This window comes from Ammodytes marinus (genome assembly GCF_949987685.1).
Source record: "Ammodytes marinus genome assembly, chromosome: 1".
Taxonomy (NCBI): Eukaryota; Metazoa; Chordata; class Actinopteri; order Uranoscopiformes; family Ammodytidae; genus Ammodytes; species Ammodytes marinus.
In genome coordinates, this window is record NC_137230.1 from 35,535,923 (window position 1) to 35,553,422 (window position 17,500).

Sequence of the window (17,500 nt, forward strand, 5' to 3'; positions counted from 1 at the left end):
ACGACTCTCAAAGCTGGATATTAAGTTTCAAACGTTTTATTTACCGAGAGGTTTTATGATCTTATGTGTTTGTCTTTCAAACTTGAGGTCTGATGCAACTCTCAGTTCTTTTAAATCGAGTCTGAAGACTTTTTTGTTTCCATTTTAACCGGCAGTTTGTCAATGTCCCTGGCTGGAATTGAACCAACAGCGATTCATTGTCCTGTGCATGTGACCACTCTGCTTCCAAGGTGATCTGGTTTGCTGCTTTATCTAAAACTGCATTTTCATTTTGGTTTACAGTTGTTCTATTATTAAAGGAACACTTCACCTGTATGGAACCAGTGTTATATCATTATAAAATCGCTATTATAATAAAATGAACTTCCCTCAGTCTTCCCTTGGCCCAGCTGTCCTGTTAATCCTAACCCTACATTTTACCATGTGTGATGTCACACAAGGGAAGATGTAGGGTTAGACAGTGAGACCATAAAACACTCTTGCTGCCTTTCCTCAGGCTAGGATGAACAGATTTCTAAAGTATTTGCACATTTATACTACATAGGATCTCAGAGTTCAATACAAGTAGTTATGTAACTCTCATCCCTTTCTACACGGCCATTGGCAGACGGAGAAGAAGTGAAGTTTGTTTGGAGAAAGAAAACCGACACTAAAACGACTTGGGCGGATAGGTCGATGTATCAGATTACAGACAGTAGAAGGTGATGTTGCTCAGTGTTGATATTCAAATATTTGTTAAGCACAAACTTTGAGACGGACATTTCAGAAATGAGATTAAAAGGTGTTGTGGATTTACTGTGAAGGCTGGCGTGACGTCAGAGCAGAGCCGGCCCGAGGCATAAGCGAACTAAGCGGCCGCTTAGGGCCCCCGAATGCCTGGGGGGCCCCCTCCAAAAAAAAAAAAAAAAAAAAAAAGATTTTTTTTTTTTTAGTTTTTTTTTTTTTTTAGTTTGTGTGTTTGACATTAACATCATATTATGCAAATGTGAGTTATACAAAAAAAAAAAAAAAAGTTTTGGTCTAGATAATTAATAGCCTAAAAATGTAATCAGTTCATCTGGGAGGAAATCCGAAATTATCTGATCATGTCACGTTCACATCCATGCACAGTGTGTATTGAGTTTATTTAAAAACAATTGGAAATGGGGCTGCCCTCAGTTGCCCATGCACTGTGTATAGTCTATAGCCTATTTCAGCCTTGTCTGTGGAAAAAAAGATACAATAGCTGGACAACAGAGTTCTTCTGCTTAGTTCCTCACACTGCATTTAAATGCATTCACTATGTTACAGAGAAATATGTCCCGTAAAAGAAAAAGAGCTCCAAGCCCAACCCAGAGGACCCTCCATAATATTTTATTTTATATTAATATTTTTATGGAAAATCCATGTGACCTTCTTCAATAGCTTCTAATTCATCTGACCCAGTGTCTCCAAATAATTTGTTCACACAAAATTCCTCAGATTTAGCCTCTTAATTTTCCTCAAAGTGCACCAGATTCATGCATTTCACTTTAAAAAGGTTAAAAAAATCTCCCGGGGGGGCATACCCCCGGACCCCCCTAGGAGGGTCTGAATCTCGGCTGTATAATATTTTCGCACAGCTGCACAGTGGAGGCACTAGCGGAAGACACTGCGTATGTGAATGATATTTAACAAAGATCTATAGTTTCAGCAGCGCTAAAATTGGAGAGGGGCCCCCAATCATATTTCGCTTAGGGCCCCCTGAAGGCTTGGGCCGGCTCTGCGTCAGAGCGCCGCCTGTACTGTAGATATAAGCAATGAAGCTGTGACAGTGGGACGGACAGTCTTCAGTTCGACCTGAAGGTGAGTTCGGACAGGTACGCATTCATTTTAATTTTAATGCACTTTGTGTCTCCTCAGGCTTGTGTATATACTTGTGTATATATTGTTGTGTTATTGTGTCCTGATGTCTTATTTGTCGTGTGTCGTTAAACTTCTCCTGATGTACACACATTTGCCCTCGTGGGACATTTAATAAAAACCTTGAACCTTGAACCTTGAACCTTGAATACTTGATGAATACCATATGTATTACTGTGTGTTTTTGCCAATTGAGGCAAGATTGGACCTGACTTTTTTTCTCTTCGCATGAATCTACGGTGACAGCGACACATTGTTTCAGTTGGGGAGCCTTTGGTAAGAACGAGTGCAGTTTTGTGGGGGAAGTTGTTACTGTCTGTGACTGAGTTTATTGACTGAACTGTTTTTAAATGTATTCTTATTGTATTTTCAGAGCATCAGACAGATCTACATCCACATCAGCAGTTGATCAATTTCAGCAGAAATCTGACGATGAAGGTACGTTTTATAAATGTATTGTAGAGTTCATACTTAGTGAAACTAGAGGCTGAACTGCTAAACCACCATTTGGATTCAAACCTCAGTGGAAGTAACAATGACAGTGGCTCAGTTGGTAGAGCGGGTCGGCTGATGATCAAAGGGTTGGAGGTTTGGTTGTTGTGTCCTTGGGCAAGACACTTCACCCACCTTGCCTCGTGTGAATGTCGATAGTAAGCCTGCTATCGGTGTATGAATGTGTGTGTGAATGGTGACGTGGGAATGGTAACAGGTCTCCGTTGAAAAAGAGTCTCCGGTCTCTTTTTTTTAATCTTTATTTATACAGGTAAATGGGATTTACCTGTATAAATAAAGATAAAAAATTTAAAATAAATAAAACTTAGATCTCCTGTGTTCCAGCTGGTATCAGTCCTCTTTCTCCTCCTGGCTCCACTGTTGAGCAGCTGCAAAGATGTCGTCCTTCCAACGGACTGCAGTGACGTCCAACACCAAGGCAAGAACCGCCACTCTGGAGTGTACACCGTCTATCCCCTTGGAGAGAAGTCCGATGTCCAGGTACGCTTCACCTTCCAGGGGAGCTGTAGGGGAGAACGGGGTAATTTGTCACACGGGTTGGTTAACACAATCGTTATATCTTGGAACCAGAAGGCGCTGTCTGTTAAATGTTGGTATGTAAATATCCAGAATTGGGATCAGAGGTCACCTACATAGTATTCCTTTGAGTTAGACTGCTGAATTTGAGGTGAGACGACTGTTTGTGTTTTTCATGTCACAGATTCACATTTATGTTGGAACCAAACTACTTTGCCCTTTGAGAATGGGTTGCAAGATGTAATAAAGGCGTTTTTTACCTTTTCTAAAGATGAGTGTCTTGGACTTTTCTTGATGACAATATATTGACCACCATAGAATATCCAAGGAGATGTCCAACAATTAAAATTAAATTATATATTTATAGTGCTTAAAGGGACACTGTGTAACATTTTAAGTAATGTATTGGCTAAAATCAATATCTTCATTGATAAATATGTCCTCATTGGTGTAAAATCACCTCTGCCAATAATCTGAATTATCCTCCTGAGCGGAGAATTACAAATATTAATGTTACATTTTGTCCATGGAGCGGGCAAGTCGTATGGAGGAATCCATGCTTTTGGAATGTCATCAGGTGCATTGTTTACAATTTAGAATTGTTCTTGTCCTTGAAGGCCACTGTAGCTTCTGTTATTATACAAAAGGGGTGGGGTTACCCAGGGAGAGTTGCATTCTAGAACTTTCTTGATGATGTCACATTACACAGTGTCCCTTTAAGTATAACATTTACTCATGAATGTGTCTGTTTGTAGGTGTGCTGTGATATGGAATCCAATGGAGGAGGCTGGACTGTGAGTATTTGAACAACTTTAACTTAATTTAGTCGCAGCCGAGGGTGTTTTAAATATTAACACGTCACAGTAAATCACACAGCAGTAAATACATGTTGTCGGTTAACATGACCTCCAGTCAGATATCATCCCTGCGTTCCAATCCCCATACTTCCCTACTATTTACTACACCAGAAACAGATTTAGGGTGTCCCAATACATGCAAGTCAATTGTAGTATGCTGAAAATGCATAAATGCCCCCACTAACTCCAATAGCATTTTGGAGTATCCGTCTTTATTCTTGACACATCTCGACATAACGAAAAAGAAAATCTTCCTTATCTGATTTTCTCTCTCTCCTGTCTGTGGCCCTAAAACTCTTCTGTACTTTAGTATGTAGGGTAGTAAAAAGAAAGAGTATGTGATTTGGAACGCAGGGTAAGTGTGATCGTCTCCCCAGGTGTTCCAGAAGAGAGTGGATGGCACGCTGAACTTCTACAGGCCCTGGGATTAATACAAGATGGGCTTTGGTAACGCTGCTGGCGAGTACTGGCTCGGTGAGAAATGCTTCTTTTATGAGCTTGAACACACACGATTGAATTTCCTTTCTTATCAAACATTTGCAAATCAGGTTAAATACCTACTTCACTGGTGGGAATATGAATGTGTATTGAACTCTGAGATCCTATGTAGTATAAATGTGCAAACATTTTAGAAATCGGTTCATCCTAGCCTGAGAAAAGGCAGAAAGAGTGTTTTATGGTCTCACTGTCTAACCCTACATTTTACTAGTGTGACATCAAATATGGTTAAATGTAGGGTGAGGATTAACAGGACAGCTGGGTCAAGGGAAGACTGAGGGAAGAAAAACCTCATTCATTATATTATAATAGCGATTTTATAATGATGAGTAATATTCTAAATTTTGGATTTACATAACTGTTAGTTCTCTTTGTAAATTAATATATTGATACAGTAAAAAACATGCCAAGCTATGGTGTGTGTGTGTGTGTGTGTGTGTGTGTGTGTGTGTGTGTGTGTGTGTGTGTGTGTGTGTGTGTGTGTGTGTGTGTGTGTGTGCAGGTCTTGACAACCTCCACTACCTGACCACCAAACAACACTACGAGCTGATGGTCTACTTGGAGGACTTCGAAGGAAAGAATGTGACCGCTCACTACTCCTCCTTCTCTGTGGCTGCAGAATGTGACGGGTATAAACTGACTGTCTCTGGATTCACCGATGGAGGGGCAGGTGAGTGCATTGGATGGTAGGGTGGTAGGGTGGTAGGACGGCCTAGAGGAAAGGTGGCCTCCCAGTAACCATGAGGTATCTGGTTCCTCCTCCCAGTACCCATGAGGTCTCTGGTTCCTCCTCCCAGTAACCATGAGGTATCTGGTTCCTCCTCCCAGTAACCATGAGGTATCTGGTTCCTCCTCCTAGTAACCATGAGGTCTCTGGTTCCTCCTCCCAGTAACCATGAGTTCTCTGGTTCCTCCTCCCAGTAACCATGAGGTCTCTGGTTCCTCCTCCCAGTAACCATGAGGTATTTGGTTCCACCTCCCAGTAACCATGAGGTCTCTGGTTCCTCCCAGTAACCATGAGGTATATGGTTGGATCCCCGGCACCGGACAGGAGGGTGTTAGAAGTAAAACTAGCAGAGACTGGTATTACGTTTACGGTGCACCACAATCTCTACCATTGTGTCCTTGAGCAAGACATTAACCCCAAACTGCTCCAGGGGAGCTGTAGGGGAGAACGGGGTAATTTGTCACACGGGTTGGTTAACACAATTGTTATATCTCGGAACCAGAAGGCGCTGTCTGTGAAATTTTGGTATGTAAATATCCAGAATTGGGATCAGAGGTCACCTACATAGTATTCCTTTGAGTTAGACTGCTGAATTTGAGGTGAGACGACTGTTAGTGTTTTTCATGTCAAATTGAAAATATTTAGCTCCTCAGTATTTTTCTTCTAGGCTTTTACACAATGGGTTTATAACAAAACACTTGTTACCCATACAAAGTGTGAAGGGTAAGCTATAGTTTAGATTATTTTTAGCAAGCTAATTAGTTGTCAGATGGTTGTTGGCATTGATGCTAGCAATAAATTCAAGTTGGGGTTGATCGTCATATTTTTTGGGGGGTTGGTTGTCACATGTTATCTCAAGGCTGCAGCCAGAAAAGGAACCCAATAACGAAATAAATTGTCAAGCTGTATCCTCACTGACACTCCAAAGAAGGAACGAATAGAGCAGGAAAAGGCAGCTAGCATGCAAAAGAAAAAAGGGCAACAAAATCAAAACAACCCAGTGCATCCCAAACTAGACCAGCTGCCAAGGCTACAGTAAGTTATGTAGGCCTATTTGTCAACTTGACAATGCAATTAAACTTACAAATTTAGTTCTACTTTATTTAGTTCTACTTTCTTGCCTTCTTTTTAGGATTATTCCCATTAAGATAACATTGTGACAAACAACACCATAGTGTTTGACAACCGACCCCTTGATGGGGTTGGTTGTCACAATGTGTAAGGGTGTCTTTGATGATTAGTTTCTTCTTTATTGCAATAAGTTAGAAAAAGTGAGGGGTACACATTTCAAGCCAACACCTTCAATGTAATGTAGGAATGACTATTGAAAGACATTTAGGTGATAAGCAATTCTCACTAGAGTAAAAAGTGTGCCTACTTACCCCGTTCTCCCCTACTATGGCTGACCCTTCGCTCTGACCCCCTCTGGAGAGTGGGAACTTGAGAGGGGTGATGAGAAAAGACACATTTCAATGTAACCAACCATTGACTAATTAAGTAACTTAACTGACGTTGGGTCTGCAAATCTTCTGTAATCTGCTAACTATCAAGAGAAAGTTCCCTCTGAGCCATGGTCCAGGTCAAAACATACCTGGGACAATCAGGGCCCGCATTCAGACCTAAAATTCGTCCCTTAGTGGAAGGCAGCTTCCGATTGGTTCATTTCATATCATCAGTCACAGTACAGTGTGTTTCTTTTTTTTAAAGATTATCTTTAGGCATTTTCAAGCTTTATTAGACAGTACAGAGTTGAAATATGGAGACAGAGAGAGAGAGAGAGAGAGAGAGAGAGAGAGAGAGAGAGAGGGGGGATGACCTGCAGTAAAGGTCCACGGATCTACAATTTGTTTTTTTGTGTGTGTTTATGTAGGAGATGCCCTCGCTCGTCACAACGGAATGAAGTTCTCCACCTTCGACAAAGACCAGGACGCCGCGTCAGGTGAAAACTGTGCCAAAAAATACACAGGGGCGTTCTGGTACCAAATGTGTCACAATGCAAATCCAAACGGAGTCTACCGCTGGGGCCCAGAAGGCACCAGCTCTGCCCAGGGAGTGATTTGGTACCAGTGGAAGGGCCATGGCTACTCCCTGAAGACCGCGATCATGATGATTCGTCCTGTGCAGTAGTTATCCAGGACAAACGTACAGCTAGATGATCGTTGTTCTGAAACATGTACAATGACAAAATAAATTATCTTGAATCTTGAATATCAGCTCATCTCTTGTGATTTCTTCCTTTCTCTTGTTAAACATGTGATCTCACTCTGGGCCTTACTTCACTGAAACTAACACAGGCACAGTCCACTAGCACTGGAATAACAACTCATAGTTATAACACCACAAATATTAAAGGTGCTGTAAGCGGAATGGTCAGTTTAGCTAACTTCCTGTCAGTGACTGCACTTAGGCCCCTATCTCACTGGGCTGCGACTGTTTGCGACAAGTTGGAGACTGCATTCGCAAACGAGTCTCTAAACTGTCTCCAAACGTTCGCGGAGGTCTCAATTTCCTCGCATGAGTCGCAGAGCCGCGCAGTCCTCTCGCATGAATTTTGAACATGTTCAAAAAAAGTGTGCGACAAATAAGTCTCAAAATAGTCTCAGAGTCGTCGCAGGTGTGTCGCACGCGTCGCACACCTTTCTCAATTTAGTCTCTTTGAGTCAGAAAGTGCGAGAAGTGTGAGACAACTTTGCGAGGGTTTGGCGAGTGTTTGGCGACATGAAACTAAATTGCGACTGCTTTGAGACAAAAATGAGACTGACATTCCGTTTGTGCGACATTCGCCAGACGTTCGTGAGACATAAATGCGACCTCCCGGCAAGGACATTCGCAAACGTGTCGTAAGTAGCAACTCAGTGAGACTGAAAGTGAAAATTGTCGCAAATTGGCATATTTTGTCGCAATTTTGTGTCTCCAACTTGTCGAAAACAGTCGCAGCCCAGTGAGATAGGGGCTTTAGCAGACCCCTCCCTCGTCCCTACGTCACCACATCAATGCACTGTGGTCTTCAAGCAGCAAGTTATCTAGCATCATCTCAGATCCATAAGTGTGATAAAAACATGATAAAAACCATCAAAACAGACATTGGGAAGGATTTTTACCTGCTCCGCCATTGTAGGTGCATACACATTCACCCATCAGTCGCTCTGCACATGCACAAGCAGTGAGACGGGTGTCGGTTTGTAGCGTTCTCTCTTCTGATTGGATATCAGGTGTTGGATCCCTGAAAAGTTTATTTGCCGATTACATGCAGAGCGGGTGACAGAGACCTGTGTTATGAAACGTGCACACTATATAAGTGATCATTGTATGAATATGTAGAGCGATTTAACACTTATATTAACATAAATGTATCGCTCACTTCACCTTTAACCCATTGATGACGGCTGCTGCGCGATGCCACATTGGCTCTCCTGCCTGATGCTGCGTCGCGCAGCATTATTACTTTATCTAATTTTCATGGCATTCCCAGCATAGAATGCACTGTCATTGGTTCAAATACACATGAGGTGGGTTTTGTTGATTTTTTTAAGACCACGTGACCACCCAAAAGTTGTGTGGTTTGCCAAAAATCATGTCAATCAAAAAATAAAAATAAAACAAAATAATAAAAAAAATACGCCAGCTATGTCGGCGACAGAACAGTTAGTGGCGTTTGGTGCGCAGAATCAAGGTCTACTATAGACTACTGACGAAAATCACACAACACATGGCATCTATTTATTAACAATATTTAATAATTTTCTAATTCATCTAATTTTGACGATTTTTTGAAATATTTGTTGGTTTGTAAGCGCTAAGGGAGCATGTTTAAATGAAACCTGTGAACGTTAACTTTTAAATGTATTTTATTTCATGTTTCTATGTGCTACACAGGCTTAGATATTAAGGTTTTGGTAGACTTGACAATTCGTACAATTTTTTCAGAAAACCCTCAGGCACATGACATGCATCCTAGATTGCCATAGTCATTGCCATAGTCATCAATGGGTTAACATACATAAAGAATGCATCTGGAATTCTGAAGGAAATTGGGGAAATTACTAAGCCAATGCAAAGACACTGCTGCTTGATATGTGCCAGCAGGAAAGTAGGGCCCATAATCTCTCAATAGAAATGTATTATTTTCAACCTATTATATTAATTACAGTATGTACCGTATTTAGCAGTTTTCACTTTGTGCTTCCTGCTTCTCTCCAACCCCAGAATGTCTGTCCAATAAATGAATGAGCTCAGATCACGTGTGGTTTTGCTTCGTAATGCTGGTTCACTTGCAAAAGGGGCAATATGAAAGAGGACCACACTAAACAAACACAATCTACATTTTAATTAGTCTGGATCCGGACTTTCCCAGTGTGATGCACCGTAAGCGATATGTTACTTTAGCCTGTAGCACCGTAAGCGATATGTTACTTTAGCCTGTAGCACCGTAAGCGATATGTTACTTTAGCCTGTAGCACCGTAAGCGATATGTTACTTTAGCCTGTAGCACCGTAAGCGATATGTTACTTTAGCCTGTAGCACCGTTAGCGATATGTTACTTTAGCCTGTAGCACCGTTAGCGATATGTTACTTTAGCCTGTAGCACCGTTAGCGATATGTTACTTTAGCCTGGCCGAACTTGAAACCTAAAACCTAAATCAGCATAGTCGCGATGTAGGCAGATTTACCTCCCTCTTAAACTGTTATGTGCCCCATAGGGAGTGAGACACAGAGAGACAGAGAGAGAGAGAGGTAGAAAGAGAGAGAGATAGAGAGATAGAGACAGAGAGAGAGAGAGAGAGAAACAGAGAGAGAGAGAGATAGAAAGAGAGAGAGAGAGGTAGAGAGAGACACAGAGAGATAGAGACAGAGAGGTAGAGAGGTAGAGAGAGACGCAGAGAGAGAGAGGTAGAAAGAAAGAGAGAGAGATAGAGAGAGACAGAGAGAGATGTAGAAAGAGAGAGATAGAGACAGAGAGAGAGAGAGGTAGAGAGAGATAGAGAGAGACAGAGAGAGAAAGAGACAGAGAGAGAGAGAGAGGTAGAGAGAGAGAGAGAGAGAAAGAGAAATAGATAGAGAGAGACAGAGAGAGAGGTAGAAAGAGAGAGAGAGAATATAGGGTTGAGCCTAGGCTGTATATAAACACTGGATTGTTTTCCTTCTCTGCACACAGTACAGACAGGTAGCAGATCATGAGGAGATTTCCACTTTTTTTTTTTTTTTTTTAAAGTGATTTTAACAAAAAATATTCTCCTGAATCCCTGACTCCACCTTTAACTGATACATGTACAGACTTCCATGAGTAAATCCTTTGGAATTGGACACACGCACACACACACACACACACACACACACACACACACACACACACACACACACACACACACACACACACACACACACACACACCACTGGGTGGAGCTGTAACTCCACAGTAGAATCAATTCAATTGGACCATTTTCTCTGAAACTGAAAATACTCAGTTCTCACCTGGGACACATTTGGTCAGTGTCTGTTGGTCGTCTGTTATATTCACACACACACACACACACACACACACACACACACACACAATTACTCAAGTGCACTTTATGTCAGTGCCTACGAGGTGTTGATAAAATGTTTAACATGGTGTAACATTGGTATTTAGATGTAGCTGATAGAAAGATAATATGGACAATGTACAGGTGAAACGCATACTATTAGAATATCATGGAAAATGTATTTTAATGTTGATACGAGAGGGCCGACATTTCTGTATTTAAAATCCCTTCTTTATTGATTTCATGTTATGTTCAAATGTTCAGAGATTTTGAATTTGGGGTTTTCATAAGCTGTAAGCCATAATAATCAAAATTATAACAAATAAAGGCTTGAAATATCTCACTTTGCATGTAATGAGTCAATATAATATACTAGTTTCACCTTTTAAGTTGAATTACTGAAATAAATGAACTTTTGCACGATATTCAAATTTTTCGAGTTTCATCTGTACTAGCAGGTGTAATTTTTCCTTCTCTTTTCTAATGTCTATTCTATACTTGATGTATTTTAATCTTGATGTATGTTATGCCCCTGTAAAGCACTTTGAATGGCCTTGGCTGTGTTCGCAAAGCCATACTAACGTCCTACTCAAACAAATGTTGACTTCAATTTGAGTATGTGACGGTTGGGTATGCGAGTTTGGGTATGCGAGAAATTCCCGGATGAGTACTAACTTCCGGGAAGATTTTGGGTATGAATCGATTGTATACTTTTCCTACTCAACCGCCCCACAATGCACTGGGTCAATTCTACCCGTCCAGGAAAATTAAATATTTTCGAGCAAGTTGCTAGGCAACGACATTGTTTGGGGTCCGCGATCTGACAACTGTACGTGCAGTCATTCATAAACTCTTACAATAGATAAGAGATGAAGATAAATACCTAACAACATTAGAGTTACTAAGTGAAATTTGGGGCGACTGTGGCTCAGTTGGTAGAGTTGATAGTTAGCCTGCTATCGGTGTATGAATGTGTGTGTGAATGGTAACGTGGGAAAGGAAAACAGGTCTCCCTTGCAAAAGAGTCTTCGGTCTCAATGGGATTTACCTGTAGAAATAAAAGTTAAAAAAAAAAAATTAGTGATGTGAGTCTGTTCCACACACCGCGGCTCGTCCAGCTGACAGACAGCTGAGTGCTGATGAGCCGGACAGAGAGCGTCGGAGGGATCCTCCGCCTCAAAACATAGGCCTAATTATAAAACAAGAGGTCACAGATGATGAACACAGGACTGTAATAAATCTAGTTCAATATCTAACCTGTAGAGGGCGGTTATAAGCTTAACAGTGTCTAAACTGCCTGAATCTTATAAGAAGAAGAAGAAGAAATTCTTCATTGCTTGAGTATACTTCAACTGAGAACGTTTCGACGCAGCTCGCATACACAATCGATCTTTGAGTAGAGAGTATGCAGTATATAGATGGTGAGTATGTAGGATGTAGGACGCTAGTATGGCTTTCCGAACACAGCCCTTGTGTCTGAATTGTGCTATAGAAATAAACTTGACATGCACACTGAATGTGTGTCTTAGAACATTCCCACTAGTGATGGGTCATAATGTGCCGAGGCTTCGGAGCGTGTGTCGAGTAATCCCGGAAGTTTTTGGTGAAGCGCGTATCGATGCTTGTATCGTTTAGGCCGAATCACGTGACTGATGACGTTCGAAGCCTCGTTTGTTCAAGAAGGGCTTCGGGTATTGTGGATCCACTCGCACTTTGTGGGTTAGTGTTTTTTTTTTTTTTTTTTTTAACCTTTATTTATACAGGTAAATCCCATTGAGTCCGAAGACTCTTTTGCAAGGGAGACCTGTTCCCATTTACACGTTACCATTCACACACACATTCATACACCGATAGCAGGCTAACTATCGACATTCACACGAGGCAAGGTGGGTGAAGTGTCTTGCCCAAGGACACAACAACTAGACACAGGTGGCAGGGCGGGGATCGAACCTCCAACCCTTTGATCATCGGCCGACCTGCTCTACCACCTGAGCCACAGTCGCCCACAGTGTTGGCGATTTATTGGTTTGGGAGTGATGTAGACGTGGATGTTGTATGAACTTGCTGTGACTTTCTTGTGCACCCCCTGCCTCTGCTGTACCATGTGAAAGAGTGTTCTCCAAAGCAGGAGAAGTTGTTTCCTAAAGGAGAACCCCAGCACAGTGGAACACATTTTGTTTCTCAATAAAAATGTATCAAATCCTTAAGTTGCACAAGCACATTCACTGCCCCTTCCTTACCTTGTTATAACACTGCGACAGTTTGAAAATAATTATTCCTGTCATTATGAGTAATTCAAAGTTTGACAAAATATTTATTGATAGATTTATTAGATTTATATGTATTATCATGTTTCATACCCATAATAATACACCACACAAAAGTTGTATTTATATGAATTAATACATGAACAATAGGCTACATGAAATGCATTTATCAAGATGTGTTGATTTATATACTTGTCAGTCACTCATTCCCATGGCTGCACTGTTGCAGGACAGTATTGAGTGTATTACAAATTGATAGAATTATCTGGCTATTTAACACTGTTTGACCAGCAGGGGGGGTTGTATAGTGTTCAAATCGGTTCAAATGAAGCCTCGAGAAATGAACCTTTTTGTGAACCATTTGGCTTTAAGGCTTCAAGGGTTCAAAAAGCTTCATCTGGCCATCACTAAGTATGTACATTTTTACAACAGGCTCCAACAATTCTTGAACTGGTGAAGAGAAAAATGTTTAGATTCCGGACGAGCCAACAACTGTTACGACAACGAAACAAACAGACTGAGGTTTCTCCTCCTGCTTATATGCTGTTCACTGATTAAAACACCTGTGTGATCTCTCTCTCTCTCTCTCTCTCTCTCTCTCTCTCTCTCTCTCTCTCTCTCTCTCACATACACAGTCTCTCTCCCTCACACACACACACAGTCTCCCCCCCCACACACACACACTGTCTTGTTATCGTTGCAGTAATGCAGTTCAGCCACTGGATAGAGCTGTAACTCCACTGTCAAGTCAAACACCATCTACATGAATACATCTGTCTATCTATCTATCTATCTATCTATCTATCTATCTATCTATCTATCTATCTATCTATCTATCTATTTATCTATCGATCTATCTATCTATCTATCTATCTATCTATCTATCTATCTATCTATCTATCTATCTATCTATCTATCTATCTATCTATCTATCTATCTATCTATCTATCTATCTATCTATCTATCTATCTGTCTGTCTCTGTCTGTCTGTCCGTCCGTCCGTCCGTCCGTCCGTCCGTCCTTCCGTCCATCTATCTATCAGACCATTTCCTATTCTGAACAGACTCAGTTCTCATTGGGACACATTTGGTCAGTGTCTGTTTGGTCGTCTGTTATATTCACACATTTACACATCACAGAAACAGACACACACACATACACACACACACACACACACACACACACTCACTCTCTCTCTCTCTCTCTCTCTCTCTCTCTCTCTCTCTCTCTCTCTCTCTCTCTCTCTCACTCACTCACTCACAAACACACACTCCCTCTCTCTCCCTCTCTCTCTCACACACACACACACACTCACTGTCTATCTCTCTCTCTCCCCCACTCACTCTCACTCACACTCACACACACACACACACACACACACACACACACACACACACACACACACACACACACACACACACACACACACACATACATATATTCACACATTTGCACATCACAGAAACCAAATCAATGAGTGTTACGTGGTGTAGTGAACACATACGATGGTGGGAAGACGCCTACAGGGAGGCAAGGAGAGGCAAGTGTATTCCTATAGCACAATTCAGACACAAGGCCATTCAAAGTGCTTTACAGGGGCATGAAATACATCAAGATAAGACTTTAGAAATTGCATTTAAGCGATAGCAAAAAACTAATACAGTCAGACACATGTGTAATTGCAGTTAAACCTGCAGTGTGTAGAATTTTGGGTTTTATTTCCTAGCAGATTTTGTAGAAAGTAATTATAATATCCATAAGTACATTTAATTTAGTGCATAATAGCTGAAAAAAAAAAATTTAATAATTTTTTTTCCCTTAGAAAGGGTCTCATATATGTCCATATTTCTGCATATTTTGGACCAAGGCCTAGTGCCGCCATCTTGAAAGTGTCATAGTTGGAATGCTATCAGGTGCATTGTTTAAAATGTAGAATTGTTCTTGTTCTTGAAGGCCACTGTAGCTTCTGTTATTATTCGAAAGGGTTGGGGTTACCCAGGGAGCGTTGCATTCTAGAACTTTGTAGAACTTTCTTGATGATGTCATATTACACACTGCACATTTAAAAGACAATACAAACAAGCTAAATAAATAAAAAATAAGATAAAAAAGACAGGTTAAAAGGGAAACAGAAAAGTCTTCAGATTTGATTTTGAAGGAGCTGAGAGTTGCTGCAGACCTCAGTTGTTGCTTTGCACAGTTAGACTTAGCTTTGAGATGTTGAAAAGCTTGAGCCCAATGCTTTATGGGAAATTGTCTGGCATTATATATAGCACCATAAGTAGTAATTTTGGGGCGACTGTGGCTCAGGTGGTAGACCGGGTCCGCTGATGATCAAAGGGTTGGAGGTTCGATCCCCGGCCTGCCACTTGTGTCATAGTTGTTGTGTCCTTGGGCAAGACACTTCACCCACCTTGCCTCGTGTGAATGTCGATAGTAAGCCTGCTATGTGTGTGTGAATGGTAACGTGGGAAAGGAAAACAGGTCTCCCTTGTAAAAGAGTCTTCGGTCTCAATGGGATTTACCTGTATAAATAAATAAAGGTTAAAAAAAAATGACAGGTTAAAAGGGAAACAGAAAAGTCTTCAGATTTGATTTGAAGGAGCTGAGAGTTGCTGCAGACCTCAGTTGTTGCAGTGCACAGTTAGACTTAGCTTTGAGATGTTGAAAAGCTTTAGCCCAATGCTTTATGGGAAATTGCCTGGCCATTATATTGGTAATTGCACCATAACTAGCAACTAAAGTATATGACCTCTGTAGGCTTTACTCTGAAATCTAGAGAGGTCTGAGCAATAACATGTAACTACAGTTTCATCATGTACTTGTTTTGCAGAAAGAATACTCACTGTAGAAAAAAGAACACACACAGTCTCCCTCCCTCACACACACACCAACCCCCCCCACCCACACTCACACATCTATCTGTCTGTCTGTCTGTCTGTCTGTCTGTCTGTCTGTCTGTCTGTCTGTCTGTCTGTAATTATCTGAGAATTGAATCGATGCACATTACTCAAGTTTGTATGGCTAATTTCAAGCGCTTTCAAAAATCACACCCTCAGTTTCAAGACATTGTCAGATCCTCCACTGTGTGTGTGGGTTTATGTGTTTATATGTGTATCTACATTGGATTAAAACCTATTTTGGGGGCGCCCTTAGCTCAGTTGGTAGGGCGTCCCCCCCCCATGGGCCTCGGCCAGCAGCGGACCCGGGTTCGATTCCAGCCCGCGGTCGTTCTCTGCATGTCACTCCCCTCTCTGCCCCATTTCAACTCTGTCTCTACACTATCAATAAAAATGCCAAAAAAAAACACAAAAAAAAAACTACTTCATGTCTAGGCGATGTTCTTAAAAAAGGAAGTGTAAGGAGGTCTGACTATGTTTAAATTAGGTTGCGTTCCGAATCGCATACTTTCTACTATATAGTATGGTAGAAAAAAGATTTAGGATGTCCCGATTCTTGTGGCCAGATTTAGGATGGTTAGAAGTACCCGGATGTCCTACTTCATGCGGCCAAGATTGTTAGTGTTGAAAACTGCATCCTATTTGGGCAATTCTGACCCACAATCCAGTGCGCACGTGAAGTGACGTCACATCGACGAAGCCTCCGTATGAAAACAAACGGGGATGCGACAGCAAGAGGCAAGATCAAGGCGCAATGTTATGATGAAATAAGAGAGTAAAGTATGTCCCAATAGTATGCCTACTGCATCCTAACTAGATTATTTTTATCATCGGATGTAGTATGTAGAATAGAAAAAAGAAAGAGTATGCGATTCGGAACGCAACCTTAGTTTTGCTTTTGAGGTCTGATTGGCCAAACGTTACTGGTCAAACAGGTTCCTTCTTGAAAAATATCCTTCCACTGTTTAAGTAATATTTGAATTGTGTCCATGCCGTATACGCCATTTTTTAAAATGTATTATTAATTGTATGTCTGTGCTCCATGCCGTTAAACTATGGTAACAAGCAGTAAAAAAATATATATATATATAATTAATAATAAAAAATAAAAAATTAGATACATATATGGCATATAGCATCCCTTTTCTTTTTGCATTTTCAAGCTTTATTAGATAGTACAGAGTTCAAATGGGGAGACAGAGAGACAGACAGAGAGAGAGAGAGAGAACGAGAGAGAGAGAGAGAGAGAGAGAGAGAGAGAGAGAGGGGGGGGGTGACCTGCAGTAAAGGTCCACGGGTCGGATTTGAACCCCGCGACCACTGCAACGAAGGCCGGATCCAATATGGTACACGCTCTATCTATATGTAAGAGCTCTGAATTACAAAAACACACAGAGGAAGATCGCGAACTCGGACGGACGGAAATACTGTGTGTGCTCTGTTAGATTAACCGGTCATATAGCCATATAATCATTTAGTTATTTAGTTATTTAGGCATTTAGGCGTCTAGTCGCGTCCCTAATTGCTGAGTAATAGTCTGATTGTGAGCCGTTCGCCGCTTGCAATCTGTGTTAGCAGCTCAAATACTTTAATCAGGTTGATATCAAACAGAAGCCTGTAAAACCATGACGTTTACAACAGAGCGCTGTAAAGCTGTGGAAGCCCAATCAATAAGCACACACACACACACACACTATATACGCATACACACACATGCACACATATATGCATACACACACACACACACTATATACGCATACACACACATGCACACATATATGCATAGACACACACACACACATAAGCATACACACAC

The 17,500-nt window shown here is 41.2% G+C and overlaps 1 protein-coding gene across 1 annotated transcript; it reads left to right on the forward strand.

The window, feature by feature from the left end:
• Window positions 1–4,814: 4,814 nt before the first annotated feature.
• LOC307248571 (microfibril-associated glycoprotein 4-like) lies at window positions 4,815–7,119 on the forward strand (the record flags this gene model as incomplete). Its single annotated transcript, XM_080024989.1, has 2 exons — window positions 4,815–4,935; window positions 6,863–7,119. 2 exons carry the CDS (start codon window positions 4,815–4,817, stop codon window positions 7,117–7,119), a joined length of 378 nt encoding a protein of 125 aa, XP_079881115.1.
• Between the last annotated feature and the right edge of the window lie 10,381 nt (window positions 7,120–17,500).